Source organism: Eucalyptus grandis, chromosome 6, assembly GCF_016545825.1.
Source record: "Eucalyptus grandis isolate ANBG69807.140 chromosome 6, ASM1654582v1, whole genome shotgun sequence".
Lineage (NCBI taxonomy): Eukaryota > Viridiplantae > Streptophyta > Magnoliopsida > Myrtales > Myrtaceae > Eucalyptus > Eucalyptus grandis.
Genome location: NC_052617.1, coordinates 25799330 through 25820134, shown reverse-complemented (window position 1 = coordinate 25820134; position 20805 = coordinate 25799330). Strand labels below are relative to the sequence as shown.

General features: G+C 41.8%; 2 protein-coding genes and 1 pseudogene across 2 annotated transcripts; 2 read left to right on the top strand and 1 right to left on the bottom strand.

The window, feature by feature from the left end:
- Positions 1 to 486: 486 nt before the first annotated feature.
- LOC104449079 lies at positions 487 to 1855 on the top strand. Its single transcript, XM_010063099.3, has 2 exons — positions 487 to 1369; positions 1482 to 1855. The coding sequence occupies exon 1, from the start codon at positions 608 to 610 to the stop codon at positions 1292 to 1294; it is 687 nt and encodes a 228-aa protein (XP_010061401.2). The 5' UTR covers positions 487 to 607; the 3' UTR covers positions 1295 to 1369; positions 1482 to 1855.
- Positions 1856 to 1898: 43 nt separating this feature from the next.
- On the bottom strand, positions 1899 to 6329 carry LOC104449080 (THO complex subunit 3). Its single transcript, XM_010063100.3, has 11 exons — positions 6176 to 6329; positions 5933 to 6028; positions 5127 to 5256; positions 4607 to 4698; positions 4342 to 4410; positions 3853 to 3910; positions 3613 to 3712; positions 2810 to 2896; positions 2635 to 2713; positions 2236 to 2368; positions 1899 to 2152 (listed from the first exon to the last, which is right to left on the bottom strand). The coding sequence occupies exons 1-11, from the start codon at positions 6236 to 6238 to the stop codon at positions 2118 to 2120; spliced, it is 942 nt and encodes a 313-aa protein (XP_010061402.1). The 5' UTR covers positions 6239 to 6329; the 3' UTR covers positions 1899 to 2117.
- Positions 6330 to 9661: 3332 nt separating this feature from the next.
- Positions 9662 to 13343, top strand: LOC120294401 (annotated as a pseudogene).
- Positions 13344 to 20805: the final 7462 nt, after the last annotated feature.

Here is a 20805-nt window from a genome sequence, read left to right as displayed (position 1 = left end):
TCACGAATTTTCTTATCCCAACCGAGACGGCAACTCGTTTCAAAATAATTTTAAAAAAATATATTTATGAATCTCCTGCTCGAAAGTCAACGCGTGATTAGCGCAAAAAGAAAAAAAGTCAACTATTCATGTTTAAAAAAATCAGTATCCATACCACAAAATAAATTAACAAAATTTCGTCACAAATTCTCATTATATTTGACGTGTCAAAAACGCTAATATCTCTAACACTACTCAACCATCCAAAATGGGCCTGGCCTGTGCATGGGCCGCGCTCTGATTGGGCCCTGGAAGATGACCGTTGGGCCGCGAACCGGATCCTACTCTGTTTCTATCGAGTAAACCGTTGGCGGATCGGGATCGGATTTAATTAATCGGCGGACCGAAAATATGACCGTTGCGAGCGAAACGCGCGCCCGTTGGCGGACTCGCGCAGCAAAAAGTTCACGTTCGTGCCCGTTCGCTCTCTATATATTCCACCCTCTCCTCCCATTTCCGATCACTGCTCAAGAACTACTTCGATCTCAACCTCTCTTCTTTCACGTCTCTGCTTTCCACATTCTGTTCGATTTTTCGCTCGCTCGCTCGATCGCCGATTGTTTTCTTCATGGCTTCCGAAACGAAAGATGCCCATCTGATCGAGATCCCCGTCGACGAGGAGCACCGAGAGAAGCTCTCCTCGGCCGCGAACGGGATGCTCGCCGCCATCCAGCACCACCCGCTGATGGAGATCTCGCGGAGCCCGGGCCACCTCCTCCTGCTCAAGCTCTGGCAGAGGGAGGAGGCCCTCTTCGGCCACCGGGCCGCGCTCAAGGAGGCGCGGCTCGACTCGGCCAGGCGCGAGATCTTCCAGCTCTGCTTCTCCTTCTTCGTCTTTCACGGGCTCTTCTTGACCCTCCTGTACACGTCCTCCGTTAACGACTCCGCCCACGACGACCGCCAATACCACGGTGCTTGCAAGAAGTGGTGGCTGCCCACCATTTTGTCGCTGTGTACTTCCCTAGTGTTTGTGGGCTTGGTGCAGGTTAAGCTCTGCCGCTACTGGAAGGCCTCGCGGCAGCTGCAGAGGGAGAGGAGCGACAACCGGGCGCTCGGGAGGTGCGTGCAGGAGCTGAGGATGAAAGGGGCGAGCTTCGACCTGTCCAAGGAGCCGGTGATCGGGAAGAGAATGAAGAGCTCCAGCGTCGAGATCAAGTGGAGGCCGCTCACCTGGTGTTCTCAGAACGCGGTCACCGTATGTCTCCTCTGTTTTACAGGTCTGGTGGCCCCTGCTTCGAAATTCATCCTTTGCTGAGCCGCTCTGTTGCCGGAGTTGAGTTTGCACGGGAGCCAATTTCGCGATCCGCAGAGAATGTGAAACCAGGGGAAGGTAACACTTCTGATCAGCGATTGAAAGCGCTTCCCTTTTGGGAAGATGGGTGACAAAGAAAAGGTAACAATAACGGGCTTTCTTTGAGTATCCATTTTAATCCATCTTGCAGATATTCGACGTGATTCAGAGCCGGACGTCGAAACCGGAGACTAGGCAGAGAGCGTGATTCCTTCGCCAGAAACTGAAGCTTTGCTCTCGCCGTCTCTTAATCCACGATCTCTTGGGGGATGAAGCAACTGGGTCCGATGCTGCTCGGGACAACATGAAATCGGCTTACTCCCGCTCTAAGCAATGCCTGCCTCTCATATTCTTACCACGCTTCTTAGGGCTTTTGAAGATCGATATCCTAACAGTGAGGATGATTCAAAGCAACACCGCCTGTGTGCTTTATTTATACAAAGAGTGCTGTATCAAGATATTTCATTTAAGGGCCGAAGGCCTGCATCGTGTTTAATAACATTTCTTTACGAGTTTCTGCAACAATTCTATATAGCCTGTTCCGATGAATTTGACATACAATCCCGCCTTTAAAAAAAAAAGTTTTGTGAAGTAAATAAGTTCTTGGTAAGATCAAAGAAAGAACACGCTCTTCCTTCGTAAATAGACAGACGTGCAAAGAACTCCTTGCAAGAAAGATAGATCCGTCCCATACACGAGATTTCGAATGTGTACAAAAAATCCTAAGCGAACACAAAATTGGAAACTCTTGTGCATGCGCAAAATCATTTCGCCCTGCTCTGAAATCTCATGCACTCTCAAATCCAAATATCCGGAAAACACCTGAAGCAAAAGGGCAAAAGAGATTAGAGCCGACACCACCAGTCAACAGAACAAAGAGAATGCCGCTAACTTGATCATAGTACCTTCATCTGCCTGGTACTTGTTTTTGTCATCCCCAGCATATGCGAGTAAATTGTATTTAGGATTCCATTCCACACTGTTCATCGCAGCTCGGCATGGAATTTGGTGCACTGTCCGTCCAGTTTGAACATTTGACTGTTTCCAGCAACATGAATTCCATCATTTCTTTAGCAAGAACCAACACTTGCAAATAATCAATAAATTACATTTTTTAAGAACTTTGCAGGAGAATGCTAATCAAGACTGAAACTTTCATGCAAAATCTTTAATGATAGGTTTACGTGCAAATCCCCATTCCCACCACACATCCTAAAGAATCAATCACTTCATCTTAAAAAAACCTAAGTTTTGCAGCTCAGGCAGAGAATGAGATCACAAAAGACAGTTTCACTTAAACATACAATGTCAATGAACAGATCTTCACTGGCAGAAGCAACGTAATCTCCAGTATGATTGAAGCTTATTGTCCTTACGGGCCATCTGCAAAAGGAAAAAGGGTCAATCTTATCCACAGGATAGCAGGTGGCCATTACATGCGCTAAATGAAATATTAACATGAAGTATTGGAGCACTCACTCAAGTTTCGTAAAAGTCCTCACACAGAGCATCTCAGAGATATCCCACAGGCTCACTAAGGAATCTGCACTTCCAACAGCAAAATACCTGCAGATATGAAAAGGATGCTTGAGAATAATGCCCGTCAGACTCTCTGCGTGGGCATTATTTGTTAACACTTTCAGGCAGGTAACATCACAAATAATCTTGTCAAATGCTGGTCATAGAATTTTTAAACACAGAATATCGACTTCCAGTATTTCAGAGACTTCAGACAGAATTAAAAACCACAGTGAATCAGATATTCCAAACCCATTGAGTAAGACCTCTCAAAGATATAGTCCTGTAATAAATACAGTTCATGAACAAAACGTAAATAATCAGGGTGACTTAGTTAACAGTTCTGCCAACCCTACTTCATGGAAGAAAATGGTTAAATTTAGCTTGGAGTTTCAAAGCAACCCCACAGGAGAGGGTATGCACATCTGAGGACATAAGCATCTTTTACTCAATTAAAAAAGGGACGATATTTGGTTCATGAAGCTCTGGTTGGTGTCTTGACCATAGTGACAGACAGGTTACGTTCACTAAGAACATATACATGAGGCTGAATGCAATAGTTCAATTGTGCATAAAACTCTGGACAGATACTAATCTTCCAACAATGTTCTTTAGATATTGCTCGATCCATGCAAATTCAACTAAACAACACAAATAAGATGTCAAGAACTGTGACTGTATAAATTTTGTCATGTCAAGAGCATGTTGATTACAAGTGAAAAGGTGGTACAATTTAAACAGAATAAAGCAGCTTTATTGCACACCTTCCAACTGGGTCAATTGCAATACAATAGCAACCAGCAGTGTGAGCCATAAGGGTATCAACAGGTCGAAGAGATGGGTATGCTAGTACTTCAACAGTACCTGGGGCAGTTCAACAAGCAGCAGTATATAATTAAAATACATAGAGAAGTCAGCACCATAAATTTGTTGGGTGAAACAGACCCTTTTGCCTGTTGAAAAAAAGAAAAAGAAAAAGTAGACGGGATAAAAATTGATCACACCATTTCCTGTTGTCAAAAAGAACATCTCTCCTGACATGTTCCATGCTATTTCATTTACCTGGAAGAGCAATGATTAGTCAGGTCGATTAATCAACCAAACAAAGTGAAGGGCAGTATAGATGTATATCATCACCAATCAGTGTCATGGATCTTGGTACAGAGAACTGTCCTTATTTCACTAAAGACAAGTTCAAATGATCCATAACATAGGATATAATAAGTCAGCTACAGAGACAGCATTTGAAACGAAATTGTCAGCTGATCATTTTAATTCTTGTGGTGGAATCATGAACAGATAAAATTGTCAGCAGCTCATCTTATGTTATTCTGCACCAGAGTTCCAGTGCATCATCTCATATAAGCCAAAAATTTTCCCAAGCTATTTCTCAAACCTCACTAAGAGAAGGCCACACAACTAAAGCTCATTTGAAGAAACCTTATAACGTAAAAGACTTGCCAAAGTTTTCTATGTCTGTTAAACAGGATTACCTCATAATTGAACTTCCGCTTGTGAATTGGCTTAAACTTCCGAACATCCAAAATCGTTAGCTCATCATCCTACATAGAGAAAGAATAAATTGAAATTTTTGTATTTGCTGGGCACAATAAATGACAAGATAGAGATATATTTTTGGATCATCTCGATGACTGAAACATTCCTAGAAAGCTATCATTCCACAATTTTTGTAATATTGCTTAGAGAACTATCTCAAAATGACTTTCTCAATCCTTATTACAGAAACATAGAGCATACCCTATTACCAACTGCCACATGTGTTCCATCAGGTTTGTAGGTTATGTTGATGTTTTCCCCACTGAGTTCTGCTTGCTGCGAGCATTTTCCACCTGTGTGACCCAAGGAATACATAATCAAAATCATCAAATATCCTCTGCATGTCACTGTTGGGCTTAATTTATCGGATTTCTGTCTACAGGTTAAAAAAATCGAAAGAAGTAGATTTGAAATAAAGAAATGACATTGCAAAGTATTCCTTTGAAGAATAAACAGATTCTATCAAGGAAATGTACCAAGAGGGCACCATCCCTACACAAATACTTCACAAAGGAAGCATCCCATGTATAAAATTACAAACCTGTTCCTATCATAGAAAAAGGAAAATTCTCACTAATTGATAATAACCGACAATACTGGAAGACAAGAGGTCAATACGCAGTCAGTTATGCTCATCCACCCAAGCCAAATGGAAGTAAAATTTCAAAAGAGCTAGAAAAAACAGTGAAATGAAGATCGTCAAAATAGCACAGTCACTTACTTCGTGCATCCCACAGCCGTACAGTCTTGTCGCCTGATGCTGTTGCAATTAAATCTGCATGCTTCGGATCCCAACATAATTGATCCACACTGTCCGTGTGCCCTTTCAATTCAATATCTTTAACCTTACCCTGTAAACCCAATTCGACATGGCAAGTAAACATTCTTTGTAATCGCTCCTAGCAATAAATGCTGCGATGCAATACTACAGCAAATAAATGCCCCCTAGAAAAATGCACTCCTGCCCCAAACCCCAGTCCTTTTCAATCCTACTGCAAGCCAAGACCGGTTTCCTCAACACATTGGGAGCAAAATCTCACAATCAATGAAATGAAGGCCGCTCAAGTATTGACGAAGCGGAAAGTTTTACGGCTTCAATTCGAGCATCCTATAGTGAAGATATATTGGATTGGTGTAGCTAAAAAATTACTCATTCATTTCTTCTCATCTAAAGAAAGAGCAAATCATTCATTTCAGTACTTCAGTTAAAAGGGTGTTCACAAAATTGAAGCTTGCGTGCAAAGAAGGTGAAAGTATCAGCACAATTCACCCACGCTCGTTTAAGCCTTTTCTATTTGCGTTGGCGCCGGCCCTTCTAATTCAACCCTAACTCCACTCTACCTGACAGTCCCAGTCCTTCACCACTTCCATCAAGAAAAAGAAAAGTAAGGAGCACAATTCAAAATTATACACATATAGCCCTAGCCGCCTAGCTGCAGAACAGCAATTCAAGACTCAACGACGCACGAAGCCACGAGAAATCAGACAAAAATCGAAGAGAGACGAAGCGCGGAGCGGGGGACTCACATGGCCGTGAGGCTCGATGTGCCAGACGCGAGCGGTCTGATCGACGGAGCCGGACGCGAGCTTCGTCCCCGTGCAGTTCCAGGCCACCGAATGCACCTGCCGTCACACCATTTCCCCGCGTTTTGCGGGGGAACCTGATTCGTCAGCGCGTTCGCTTACGGTACCAAGAACGACCGAAGAGCTCGGAAAGCCAAAGCGAGAGAGAGGAGGAGGAGGAGGAGGAGGAGGAGGAGGAGGGCGTGCCTTCTTCTTGTGACCTTGGTATTCTCTGCTTGGGAGATTCTTGAAGGGGATCGCCTCCTCCATGCGAGCGAATCGAAAGCTTGCGGAAGCTTGCTCTCGCGCTGCTAGCGACGCAGGAGGGGAAGAAAGTATTGAAAATCGATGGGCCGAATTTTTTGGGTTTTGGCTTGTTATTTATCTGAAGCTGTGTCCAGTTCCCCTTTGTTATCTTATTTTAAGATTGGTATCATTAAAAATCTCAAATCAATTAATGACAGATTTAATTCCTTTTATTTATGCGAAGAAAATGAAATTAGATAATAAGAATATTTTCATCAAGAATAACAATTCATGTATAAACATCTTGATGGATGATAAAAATAAATTCCATTTACTGATTTGTAGAAGTAACGCAAGTACGTACTTTTAAAAAAATATTTTTCAAATTATTCATTTTTTACGAAATAAATAAAACCTTACCCTTTAACTAATTTTCGTCTAAAAGAAATCACAAATTGGCACCTCTGACCAAAATCTACCCTCCTCGTTGACATTCCCCAAAAAAACAATTCAGTCCATCCGACTAATTTAAGTCGAAAGTTGCCGATGTAGTTACCGGTGGTCTAATTCGATTTTTTAGCGAGGCTGCATGGCCCTTGCTTGGATTTGCGCGAGGGCCCGATGCCTTCGTTCGTGGCGGGCAAGGGCGTTGTGCCCTCGCCTGGATCTGGGCAAGGGCCGCTGCGCCCTCGCCTGTGGTCGACGAGGGCGCAGAGGTCCTCACTTGGATCTAGGCAAGGGCCGACGCTCTCGCTTGTGGCTGGCCCAGGAATGGCCCTCTTTTAGCATTTCATTCCACTTCTTCATGATAGAACCATCTTATAGCCATCTGTCATGAGTATCAATAACACCTATCCATTTTTACTTTTCAGCATCATTATTCTTAACTACCCCCAAAAAAACAATATCAATCAAGAGTATTTAATCAAATATATAAACAATCAAAATATAAATTTTTGAACCGGTGATATGCCCTGTAAAACATTAATTTCGTTTATATAAATCCCTATTTGACAGAATGATGACTTTTTTTATCTTTGGGTTGTGCAAACCAAATAGAATGATGACTTTGGGATGTACGAAGCTTGAAACTAGGTGAAATTAGAGAGTAGTATCAATCTATCATGCACACGTTTGCTAAATAGAGGAAAAGCGACATCAACTGAAAGAGAGTCAAATTCGAAAAAAGAGAGTCAAATTGGAGTTAGCACGTGTTCTTAAACATGAAGAAAACTGAAGCCATGACCCAGACTCACCTATGATTTCTGAAGTGCGCCTAGGTCGGAGGTGGTTTCTTTTCCGATCGCAAAAAGATGGCCGATGCCTGGGCAGCTGCATTTGCTGTCGCGAATCTGTTGCGATGAGCGCCGCAGCGAGGGTGACCATCGCCCAAATCTATTCCGAGGAAGACCGTTGGCCAAATCTTCTCTCAATCTCCTTGACATCTCTTTGTCTGTGCATTGCAGCCGCAAGAGACGGCTTCACTTGAGCCCGGCGAGGGGCCAACGCCTGCTGCGTCGCCGCCGCAACAAGCATTGCCGGTGCTACCTCCCTGACCCTACCCATAAATTTACTATTTTCTGTCTTCCTTTTTTTGAAATTTGCTTGTTTTCATATTTTCGGGTAATTTATCAAGTTTTATAAATATTAAAAGAATTTCACACTGGCATTTAAGGGCTGTTAATGGCCATGTTGACGATTTACTTATGATTTTAATGGATCAACTGACTTGAAGAGAAAAAGCTACTAATTTAACTACACAATTAATTTAATCATGGACCGATTGAACATTTTGTAACTATTCAAGGACTAGTGGATTCGACCAAAAGAAAAAAGGACTAGCGGGCCTTTATCTCTTTAAATGATGATGAATGCTTGAAAGGAGATAACGAATCAAAATAAAAGAGAATAATCTTAGATAATCTACTTTTGGTGAGATATGACATATACCATATCAAGCAAATGCAAGGTGACTTTATATATTAGAAAAATAAACTCACGATACATAATCATCCGGGCGATGATACATATTATTTTCTTCTGTAGTATTTTTTACCTTCCATTAAATTTCAATGTTATTGTCGTTGTTATAGTTTTAGAAAGATCATATTTCCACGGAAGTCAACTACGTCAAGAACAGAAAAAGATTTAATCTTGTACTCGTGAAGACTTTTGGGCGTGGATTGAATGGTAAGAAAGAAACTTGTGAAGTAACTAAACTACGACGCATCAGGCATTTGTTTTTGCAAACTGGAAGAGCTTCAAGTTCATGTACAAACCGGTTCTTGGGAACCCCATCAAGCAAACTATCTGTCAACTAAAGTTGTCATATACTCTTAAATATGTTCAGCTTTATTCGAAGTTCTAAATTCAAACATGTTGTCCCAGGCGGGGCGCAAATACTAAGTTTTAGTCATCTGCATAGAACAATCCGATGCGAACTCCTAATTAATAACTAGACAACCATCAACCTCAACCCTAGGGACTGTAGGACCAGTAGCCAATTTGCAGTCGTCATTGTTGGTGAGTCCCCACCACTCTGGATCATTGAGTTGTATTGATTGGAAGGTGAAATAGATTAACACTCCCATGAAGGGGACTCCGGCATCCAGAGCGGCCGATAAGACATAGTTGTACTGGGCCCACCAACCTTGAACCTCTTATAAACATATACGTTGAAGAAGATCCCGACCACACCCCAGGACATGTAGATCAGGACTGAGGCGGGCGGAATGCTCCTTGAACCTCCTATGAAAATTGGCATATTAGGGTGCACATGGCAACGTTTCTATTCTGGGGAACTATTTTTTTTTCAGAAAGAATTTATTTCTTTATTTTTACTCCAAGAACAATTTCTGAGTAAAATAAGGTGTTTGGTAATTATACAAAATTTCTATTAATAGAAAAAGAATAGAAATGCGTTTGGTAAAAATTTATAAAATTTTGTATTTATTTGTTTTTTCTTCTTACTCACGGACTGCCGATTGTTGCCTGCCGCTGCACGACCGCGGCACAACAGCTGCATGATCGTCGCATGACAGCCACACAATTGCCACACAACTGTTGACCATCGCCACCGACTGCCGCACGATGGTTGCACGACTGTCGCACGACCACCGCACAATTGCCGCACGACTTTGAGTTTTGGCGTACGTAGAGCGTTATACTTTGAGTTTGAACGTGTGATAATTTTTGTGCCATGAGTTTATGTCCAAGTCAATTATTTATTTAAAACATTTTGGGTTTGGGGTTAAATCTAGGTATGAGAAACACTTGAGCGTGTGAGTGATTGTAAACTCTGATTCTCTAATTATAGTGGATTATTTATTGCTGGCTCTCTCCGTGGATGTAGGTACCGATATTTGTATTGAACCACGTAAATTTCTGGTATCCTTATTTTTCTCGTTTATTTCTCTAGCGATTTCGCATTGACGTAAATTGCAAGATCTTGTCATTTCCGCGTATTATATTACAACAAATATCATTGGAGCTTTCATGCTAGCACAAACGACTCAAGTATGTCAAGATAGATAAATACATACACAATCTGTAACTGACTTCTTCAAGCTATGGTCACCATCTTTCCTTAAAAGATGCGATTTGTTTATTCGCCTGTGTTTGATTCTCTTCTTGCTGAATGAATTTCAATTGCTTTGCTATGGTTGGGCTGGTTTGTTCAGACAATACCTGGTGGACTCTCCCTACGTGTGGTAGCCATCCAACCTTGTATAGGTCTCTCTGTTCAGGTGCCTGTTCCCTTTCTTTTAGCTCAAGCGAGACAAAAATCTTCTTCTTCTTGTTACCTTCCTCGGAACCTCACCTCCATTCGTTCACATTGCCAACTTTTTATCTCACATTTAGGGCTTTGTATGAAAAGGAAAAGAGGCCAAAGGGAGGATGTATGAGGATCTAATTTTTCCTGGTGTTTTTCATATCGAGCTTTGCTTATTATCTGGTGCCGGGATATCTTTTCAAAATAATCGCTTACCTCTTGGTTATTTGCTGGATATGGAAGAAATCAATCACTGCACATCAAGTTGGTTCTGGTTCCTACGGCTTCGGGTTGGGCTCATTCAGCTTCGACTTGTCCTCAGTCTCCTCATTCTTGGGAAGCCCTCTAGCCTTCCTGGGCTCTTCCATTCTCAACATCCTTGTCGGGTTCTTCTTGATTGTCTATGTTGTTCTTCCCATCCTTTATTATTCCAATACATACGAGGCCAAACAGTTCCCCATTATTTCCTTCGGGAATTTCAACTCATCTTACCAAGAATATAACATTACTCTGATTCTCAATGCCTAGAATTTTGACCTGAATCTGGAGGCCTACGATGGTTATAGCAAACTTTACCTTAGCATCTTCTTTGCCTTAAATTATGGGTTGAATTTTGCAATTTTGGCCACTACCCTTACGCATGTCGCCCTGTTCCATGGAAAGTACGTTTCTTCATTTTTATCTATTTTCTCCCCAGTTGTGGGCAATGTATCATTACTTGCATATGCAACATAGATGTATTACAAAGAATTTTAAATTGTCATTTACTCAACTCAGTGAAAAATTTGGTTTTTCAATTGTTATTTGGTTCAGAACAATCTGGCAAATGTCAAGGAAAACAACAGGAGGCAGTTACCTCAGAGACGTGCACACCAGGTTGATGAAGCAGAACTATGAAGCAGTTCCTCAGTGATGGTTTCACATTATCTAGATTGTAGTGTTGGGACTCGCTCTATGGGTTTGTGAAGGTTTCGACAAATAGTTCTAACTGCCTTGGTGGGGACTCCTCCTAGCGTGTGAGATGGCGCTACTCTTCAAATTACCAATTGGGATCATCACAGCCACGACAAACAATGTAATTTATATATATAGCAACACGAGAATGTGAGGTAAATTAACAGGCTGATACCAAAGAAAAACATTTCTCACACACATGAAATTTGCTGTTGTAGACGCCGGGGCTAAATGTGATCACGGAGTTGGTCATAGGATTTAAGCGATCTTATTTACTTCAAACTTCAAATTAGGTCACTACTTGAAGATTCCTCCGAAGTCGATGTTCCTAGTTCGGGTAAATTATATCACAGAGAATTGAGGCCTTTCAAACTCCTACCTTTTTCTCACTTTGGGCCTGGGCTTCACCCCCGGGGGGTTGACTACAGAAGGGACTCTGGGCGTCACCCCCGGGGGTTGCCGTCGGGCCAGCAGGGACTGCAGCAGGGACTCTGGGCTTCACCCCCGGGGGGTTGACTACAGAAGGGACTCTGGGCTTCACCCCGGCGGGGTGCCGTCGGGCCGGCAGGACTGCAGGTAGGGACTCTGGGCTTCACCCGGGTTGCCGTCGGGCAGCAGGACTCGGGCTTCACCCCGGGGTTGACTACGAAGGGACTCGAGGCGTCACCCCGGGGGGTTGACTCGGGCGTCAGGCCAGGGTTGCAGCGGCGGGGACTGGCAGCAGGGACTCTGGGCTTCACCCCCGGGGGGTTGACTACAGAAGGGACTCTGGGCTTCACCCCCAGGGGGTTGACTACATAAGGGACTCTAGGCGTCCCCCTGCTCACAACATTGTGAAACTTCATAATTCCATAGTTGGTTGGGACAATCATCGGTTCGAGCGTCTATTTTGCCACCGCGTGGTGGCTAATCACTAGCAGCCCCAACATATGCAACCAGTCCCAGCTACTAGAGGGAAGCCTATGGACATGCCCCGACGACAATGTCTTTTATAGCGCCTCAATCATCTGGGGAGTCATCGGCCCGCTCAAGATGTTTGGAAAGCCAGAGATCTATCACCACCTGAACTGGTTCTTCCTCATCGGACTGCTTGCCCCTGGGCAAGCTTGGTACCTATCGCGTAGGTTGAATACAAAAAGTGGATTCAGCACATTAAGAGCTTGCATGATAATGTTTCTATTTCTCCCAATTTATGTTCTTTTGTTCCTCGGAACAAAAAAAGAATAGAAATTTATTTGGTAACGTCAACTTATTTTTCTATTTTCTAGAATAGAAAAATGGCTAGGGAATAAATTTAGAATAGGAATAAGAAAAAAAAAAAAAAATAGCTTCTTGTTCTTGGAAATAATTTCAAGAAATAAGTTTTTCTTTTCTTTTCTATTTTTCTTTTGTTTTTCTTCCTTGTTGTGGCCACCGTCGGCCGCCTGCCAATCGTCGACCACCTCCTACTGCTCGCGGCCATCATCGACAACCGATCGTCAGCGACAGTTGTTGCCGCCCATAGCCCATTGGCCGACAACCATCACCGTCCACCGGCAGCCTGCCGTCGCCAATCGTCGCATGACTGTCGCCTGCCGTTGCATGATCGTCAACCGTTGCCGTCGATCGCCGCTGCAAGACCGCCACCCACAGCTCACTGACCACCGCCCTCTCCCGTGGCCGGTGGGGCTGTGGGAGGCAATCCTGTGGTGACGGTTGGCAGCGATGGTTGGCGATCGTGCAGCAATTGTGTGGCAGTTGTGTGACGGTTGTGCAACCGTTGTGCAGCGATCGGCGGTGACGGTTGGCAGTCGTGCAACAATTGTGTGGCGGTCGTGCGACGGTCGTGCAGCTGTCGTGCAGTGGTTGTGCGACGGCGGGCGACAATCGGTAGTCCGTGAGTAAGAAGAAAAAACAAATAAATACAAAAATTTGTAAATTTTTACCAAACGCATTTCTATTCTTTTTCTATTACAAGAATAGAAATTTTATATAATTACCAAACACCTTATTTTACTCAAAAATTGTTCTCGGAGTAGAAATATAAAAAAATTCTTTCCGAAAAGAAATAGTTCCCCATAATAAAAACGTTGCCATACACACCCTAACATGCCAATTTTCATAGGAGGTTCAATGGTTATTGCGCTCGCCTCAGTCCTAAACTACACTTCCTGGGGTGTGGTCAGGATCTTCTTCAACGTATATGTTTACAAGAGGTTCAAGGGTTGTTGGGCCTGGTACAACTATGTCTTATCGGCCGCTCTGGACGCCGGAGTTGCCTTCATGGGAGTGCTCCTCTATTTTGCCTTCCAATCAATACAACTCAATGGTCCAGAGTGGTGGGGACTCACCAATGATGACGATTGCAAATTGGCTACTGGTCCTACAGGGGTTGAGGTTGATGGTTGTCCAGTTATTAATTAGGAGTTCGCATCGGATTGTTCTATGCAGATGACTAAAACTTAGTATTTGCGCCCCACCTAGGACAACACGTTTGAATTTAGAACTTCAAATAAAGCTGAACATATTTAAGAGTATATGACAACTTTAGTTGACAGATAGTTTGCTTGATGGGGTTCCCAGGAACCGGTTTGTACATGAACTTGAAGCTCTTCCATTTTGCAAAAACAAATGCCTGATGCGCCGTTTAGTTACTTCACAAGTTTCTTTCTTACCATTCGATCCACGCCCTAAAGTCTTCGTGAGTACAAGATTAAATCTTTTTCTGTTCTTGACGCAATTGACTTCCGTGAAAACTTGATCTTTCTAGAACTATAACAGCAACAATAACATTGAAATTTAATGGAAGGTAAAATATACTACAGAAGAAAATAATATGTATCATGGCCCAGATGATTATGTATCGTGAATTTATTTTTCTAATATATAAAGTCACCTTGCATTTGCTTGATGTCGTATATGTCATATCTCACCAAAAATAGATTATCTAAGATTATTCTCTTTTATTTTGATTCGTTATCTCCTTTCAAGCATTCATCATCGTTTAAAGAGATAGAGGCCGCTAGTCCTCTTTTTTTTGGTTGAATCCACTAGTCTTTGAATAGTTACAAAATGTTCAATCGGTCCATGAATTTTTTTTTATTTAAATTAATTGTGTAGTTAAATTAGTAGCTTTTTTCTCTTCGAGTCAGTCGATCCATTAAAATCATAAGTAAATCGTCAACATGGCCATTAACAGCCCTTAAATGCCAGCGTGAAATTCTTTTAATATTTATAAAACTTGATAAATTACCCGAAAATATGAAAACAAGAAAATTTCAAAAAAAGGAAGACAGAAATTAGTAAATTTATGGGTAGGGTCAGGGAGGAAGCACCGGCAATGCTTGTTGCGGCGGCGACACAGCTTTATTCGAAGTTCTAATTTCATTTGGTGATCCTTGCAATTTCACTGTTCCTTCACGAAATAAATAAAATGTTGCCCTCCACTAATTTTCGTCTAAAAGAAATCACAAACCGGCACCCCTGACCAAAATCTACCCTCCTCCGTTAAAATTCTCCCAATATTCCATAAAAATAGATAGGTATTACACTTATGATGAATGGCTGGAAGATGAGTTTTTCATTGAGACGCAAGATGGAATGCTAAAAGAGGATAAATTTTTGGGTCAAGGTTATTAGATCGTTATTTTTTGCGAGACATAATGTGTTATTAGAATACCAATTTGGAATTTCTAGAAGTGTAAATCATTTTTGCTATTCCTTCTTAAGTAGCGAATAATGAAAAAGAAGCACAAATAGTTGCAGCATGCCGTCTCATAATTGATCATTTTGGTCGTCTTTTTCTTTATTATTTGTTTTCAAGTTGAAAAGAAATTCATTTGGTTGAGCTTGCGTAGATCTTCAGGTAGAAGACTTCTTCCGTGCATATCTAGTATTTCTGAAATTCTTGCGTGCTGTTAAAAACATGGATGATGAGCTTTAGTATGATTAACTTTACCTTCTTCCTCAAATCAGACATAATAATTAGTGCCAAGTAGACCTGGATGGGCTATTTTCTACAAAAGATAATAGCTTAATAGGGGTTGCTATAACCATAGGTCCTTGCGTCCGAAGCCGGGTTTGGGTGGGCTATTAGGCCCGTGATCAAGTCTACCTAGAACTCCAGAAAAAACAAGTTACAAGGATACAATCCGAATAGAAAAGAGAAATTACATTGCACTATGCAATCAAAACATCTAACAAGTAATAAACAGATCTAATGAGAATAATAATTTTTCTAGATGTAAGGCCTACCCTAATTAGGTTTGAGCTGGACCCGCATCGATGTCATGGGGATGGACAGGCTTGAGCATTATTTGAAACTGATCCGAAGGTCCGGTCAAGCCTGGGTTCGCCTATGGATCACCCTAGTGTCAAATAGCTTTTTTGTATATTAACAACTTTCAAGTACTTGGTATTTGGTTTTGTATGAGTGTCTTGAATCTCATGCGGAGCACTTGGCACATGGGACGTGAGACCTTGCCCTTCGACTCTCTCATTTCTAATTTCACGTGTTAAATGCAGAGCAAACATAGCACAGCCATACTCCACGCTGCATCGACTCGTTCTTGCTTCACCACTTACATGTCCTAATCAATTCATGGTACACCTTTCATTATGGAGGGGTGGGGATGCTGTTGGGGCTTGTTAAGGGCAAGATGAAAAGGGTGGGTGGAAGAGCGAAGGAGATGAATGCATGCCAAATTTTCTGGTTTTCCCTGGTGCTCTGTTCAACCAGCAAAACTTTGCAATTTGAATCTCTTGATTGTCAGTTTAATTTCTCTTTTCAAGTATGTCGAAGACCTGTCATGAATTATGACATTCTAAATTATGTATTGGCAGCTTGGGTTATGTTTGTTCTGTCCATATTCCTTTAATGGATCCGCCTCATATTCTTGAATTCTCAGTACTGAGTCGATGACCATCCAAGCTGCACATTCATTCATTTTGTGCCGTGTGTTCCTAATTTGCTCATAGCTGCTTCTTGGGCGTGAGAATCTTGTGAATAATTTGGATGAGCATTATTTTGGTTGGAGATGGATGAAAAGGACTAACCAAATTGGTGAAAAGTCGATGCATATCAATGATAACTTCCCTTACCTGTATCTTATGTGGAGTTGAGATGCCATCCCTCAAGATGTTTGGAACTTGCCTGATGGGCATGTCTATTGATTTTTAATGCTAATAAGGTCGATTACCTTTGCCTACAGTATTTAAATGATAGACGTCTAACCGTCAATAAGGCTTCCCCAAAAGGATCATGAGCAGAGTGCCTCCCTTGCGTTCTTGATGTTGAATATAGATTGTATGCTGGGAACCTGCCATGGAGTGTGGATAATGCTCGTCTGTAACAAGTTTTCAGTGATTATGGTGAGGTGGTAAATGCGTGGTTTGTTTATGATAGGGAAACTGGTCATTCTCGTGGTTTTGGTTTTGTGGTGATGGCGTTTGAGACTGAGATGAATGATGCCATTGCTGCCTTGACAGACAGGTACTACTATCTTTCCTGTTCTTTGCACATTTCTGGTTAACCAAAGCTCATCCAAGTGGTTCTGTGGATGTCATGGTTGAAGAAACCTGTACAAATTGTTTCGGACTCATTGTTTACACAGCAGCTTTAGAGAATATCTCACGTGGTTTTGTCAACTTGCTTGCTAGTATTTTTGTTATTAGTTCCGACTGCTGGAGAAGAGCCTTTACGCTAGTTCGAGAAGATTAGTTTCCTTTTTCTCTTAAGAAATTGCTGGTAAAGTAATAAAGAATGAGGAGTTATTTTGACCATCTGTGTTGCCTGGTGTTACAGAGCTTGGATGGGAGAACCATCGGGGTAAATGTCCCAGAGGCGAGACCGAGACGCAGCTCCTTTTAACTTGAAAGGGATGTGTTGTCATGCACAACATAGTTTAGTCCTTTAAAGCGCTATTAACGTTTGTCCCATCAAGCTGGATTTTGCTGGTGAATAAAACCACCCGCACTAAATGGCGACTCAAGGCGAAAAGCGATGTAATTGAGGATCGAATTACGGAGAGGGGACCCACTTCTTGATTGTTTACAATTTCCACCGTAGGTGTCATTCCTCTACGCCATATTTGTCGTGGAACGGCATTCCGCTGCATCCCTCATTGAGCCCAGACACACAGAGAATGCAAAAGCTGTTATTTGCGACGGAGAAGGGAACCCTCATCTCCATCCTCCTTCCTCTATTCAGTCTTTCGGCATAGCATAGGTCTCTAGTCGACGACTTTCCCTGAGTCGCGGAAGTTTTGGGCTGCGGCCTCCTTTGATATTTTCGGGAGCTCGAGCAATGGCGGCATCTGCAAGCTCTTGTTGAGAGCCCTGGGGAGGATGTGGTTAGGCACCTGGAGGAGCACCGCCATGGTCGCGAAGCTCAGGAAGGTGAAGAAGCACAAGTACCCCTGGCTCAACGATCCGTATCCGAATGTGAAGGGTGGAGTTCTCAACCACCTCTCGCACTTCGAGCCGCTCAAGGAGAAGCCAAAGCAGTCACTCTGGAGTTGGAGAAGCCGCGCTCGTCGAGCTAGAGACGAAAATCATTGACATGAGTTGCTTATTGTATCATGCGGACTTGTGATTTTGAATAAGTGACTGCCTTGCTGTGAGCTGATTGCTTTGGGGAATTGCAAACCGTGGTCCTTTGCAGGTGAGGAAAATGGCAAATGAATCTGGCTTAGACTTCCGCAATTAGATTGTTTCATTAGAGAACAAATATCAATAGGTTTGGCATCTCCGCTTTTGTAGCATTTAAATGAAAGTGCAGAATTTATATCTTGTTCTACACAGTACCATGTAATTCACTTCACTATTCACTTCACTATATTAATGTGTTGCGAGATTTATGGCCATATGTTAGATTAACTCATCAGGATCAATCATCATATGTTTAATGACAATCGACTATAATTGGGTTAAGAAGCATGCGGAGTGGATAATTAGTGAATAATTTTCTAACCAATCACATTATGAAGGACAAGAAGAGTGTTCAATGTCCTCCCGATGCATCCTCAATTACCAAGGACAAGATTGTAAGAGAATGTCCCCTGATAGGTGCAGCATCGAACTTGTTATAGGAAAGCACACCAGATAGCTCGAAAAGTTTGCAATTGTTCCATGATGAGATATTGGGAAAGCAAGTACTTCCCTTTCAGAGCTTAGAAATGCAAATGCTATGTGCAATAACAGACATTATTTGTCGCGAGCTCTCTCGGGAAAAATTAAAAGGAGGTAAAGAAGGTACGTGCATTAGGAGGATAGATTTTCATGTTGCAAAAGAGGTCAAGAAAAGAGCAAGATAGTCCACGGCGCAATGCGATTTATAGAGGATGTTTCAAAAGTAAAAGTGGGAGAAGAGTTCCATCATAAGACGAAACTCCTAGTGGTCGACACCTGTCTACTGCAGCGAGTTCCATCTCGTAATAGAATTTGTCTCTCGTTTTTAATTCTGAAACATCTCCTATAAATTGCATTGCACTGAACGTATCTTGCTCTTTTCTTGACCTTTATCGCAACATGAAGATCTGTCCCAATGCACGCACTCTCCTTACTTGCTTTTGATTTTTTTCTCGAGAGATAGCAAACGTAGCAAGACACAGTCCTTCGTCAGCATCAACAGTAAATGGTTGAGCGAGGAAGATCATGATTAATATTGGCGACAAAGGCACGTCAATGACCATAATGAGGAAGATCTTAGACAGTGTAAGGTCTCATGATAGCGTGCTATCCAGAAGCTCGATTTGGCATTAATGTAGCCAACATCAGAGGGTGGAAGGCTTCATGGATTGAGTTCCAAACAAGAACAAATTTAGCTATAATACCAAGGTAAAATGTGAGAAAATTTCGAATTGTTATTGATTTATTAAATAATTTATTACTTTAAACAGGTACCCTTTCTTAGTGTTCTCCATTTTTTCGACATAGTTTTATAATGTTTTTTGTCTTGTGCGTTGGGATCTCCTTATGTTAAAATGACATGAGCTAAATAGATCTGCATTTTCCAATAAACAATAAATAGTAGATCAAATATACACCATGGATAAACAAATGAATGGAAAAATTTGAATATAGAGTAGGATGATTTTGAGGTCCAGTGGTAATGGAGAGAAGTAAAGGATTCAACAATAACAAGTACCAAAGCAAAGGGTTGTGCAACAGCAAGACTGTAAAAAAGAAAAGTAATCGAATGATTGTGTCTGCCTTGAATGTCTGTTGCATTTTTTTATTTATATCTTCAATGTCGAATAACTGAACACCCAAAATCTTTCCAAAGACACAAATGTTCATATGTATGCATTTATAATTTTTCCTAACTGCAAATATTAATAACGATGTTTTTGGTTTCAATACATTGCAAGGAAAGCTAAAGGCTCCTGTGAAGTAAAAAATGGTCCCTTCTTAAGATAATGCTCCAGACTCTTAGGAAATTACATATCAAGACAAACTTAACTACAGAATTATCACCGTTGCATAGATGCAGCTTACCATATCAAACAATCAACAAGTAAAATATTTAAGAGAGTGAGGCAGATTCACCTTGTCAGATTTTGCATATTCCATTTCAGTAAAACAGACCTTTATAACAATTAGGCAAAACATAAACTAAATATGAGGCACATGCCTAGAACAGCACTTTGCTCGACCTATGCCCTTCTGTCATCATGGTTTTTTTTTTTTTCCTACTGAGCGCACTAATTGTTTTAGTCAAATGCATACACTAGAGATTAAACCATGAACATAATAAAAAATCTCCATTAAAGCTTTTCAGAGCAGTAAACACATTGGCATTGTAACCCATTCAATGGGAAGATAGTAAAGTCTTTCAAAGAGAACTACACAACCTATCACTCGCCCATCACAATCCATAATCACTCATGCACATAATGTCTTTCAAAGAGAACTACCCTAACAAAGAATTTATTCTTACCTCACAATCCTTTAGGATACTTATTCCCCTAACTAACAAAGAAATCTACTTTTACCAGCACCCCTATTTGATACTTATTCCAAATTATTGACACCTAAATCTTGACGACCTAATTAGTATTTCATTGCATAGAAAGTTACGGATTGACCCCCTAGCAAAAATATTAAGTTAAAATTGGATATAGATATTAGGAGCATCTGGATTAATAGTTACACTTGCATTGGATCGGCGGCGGATGGACTTAATTGAAAGGTTTTGAGCTTAATTGGGGACTGAGCTCATAGAAACGTCATTTCCATATTGATGAAACTTGGACAGCAATATTATACATATATCCTGAGAATTCGGAAATGAAAAATAGGAAAGGAAATATGAGCAGGATATATTTGGCTTGGCAAAGGGAGATCCACAACCTCGATCACATAAAATATTCACATGGAATCAGTCAACCAAGGAAAGTAATAATTGATTGAGGAAAAAAATATGAGGAGGTCGGTTCCTCTATAGTATAAATAGACCTTCGCACAGCCAAGAAGAGGGGAGGCCACACAATTGAAAACACGCGGCCACAAAATTAAGAGAAAGAGAGGTCAGCCACAATATAAAAATTGTGAGCGAGAGCCGAGAGAGAGAGAGAGACAGATAAAGGGGGTCTTCAAGATCCTGAGCGGCAGCACTTGGAGGACTTCTCTGGGATCAACATTCGGCACATTGGAGAGCATAAACTTGGTCTTCATAGAGCACTTGGCATAGACTACACAAAGAAGAAGACCATTCTCGTTGATCCTCGGGACGTCGATCTTTGCGTCAGGTCAGGAGCAGCTTCCCTGGTGCCATCGTAACAGTGATCTTGTAGTCTCGCCACTGCAGCCGCGAGCCTACTTCCAACCGTCATCACCGGAGACCCTCCCCGGCGCATCTATTAGGTCTAGTCACGCTCAGTCCATT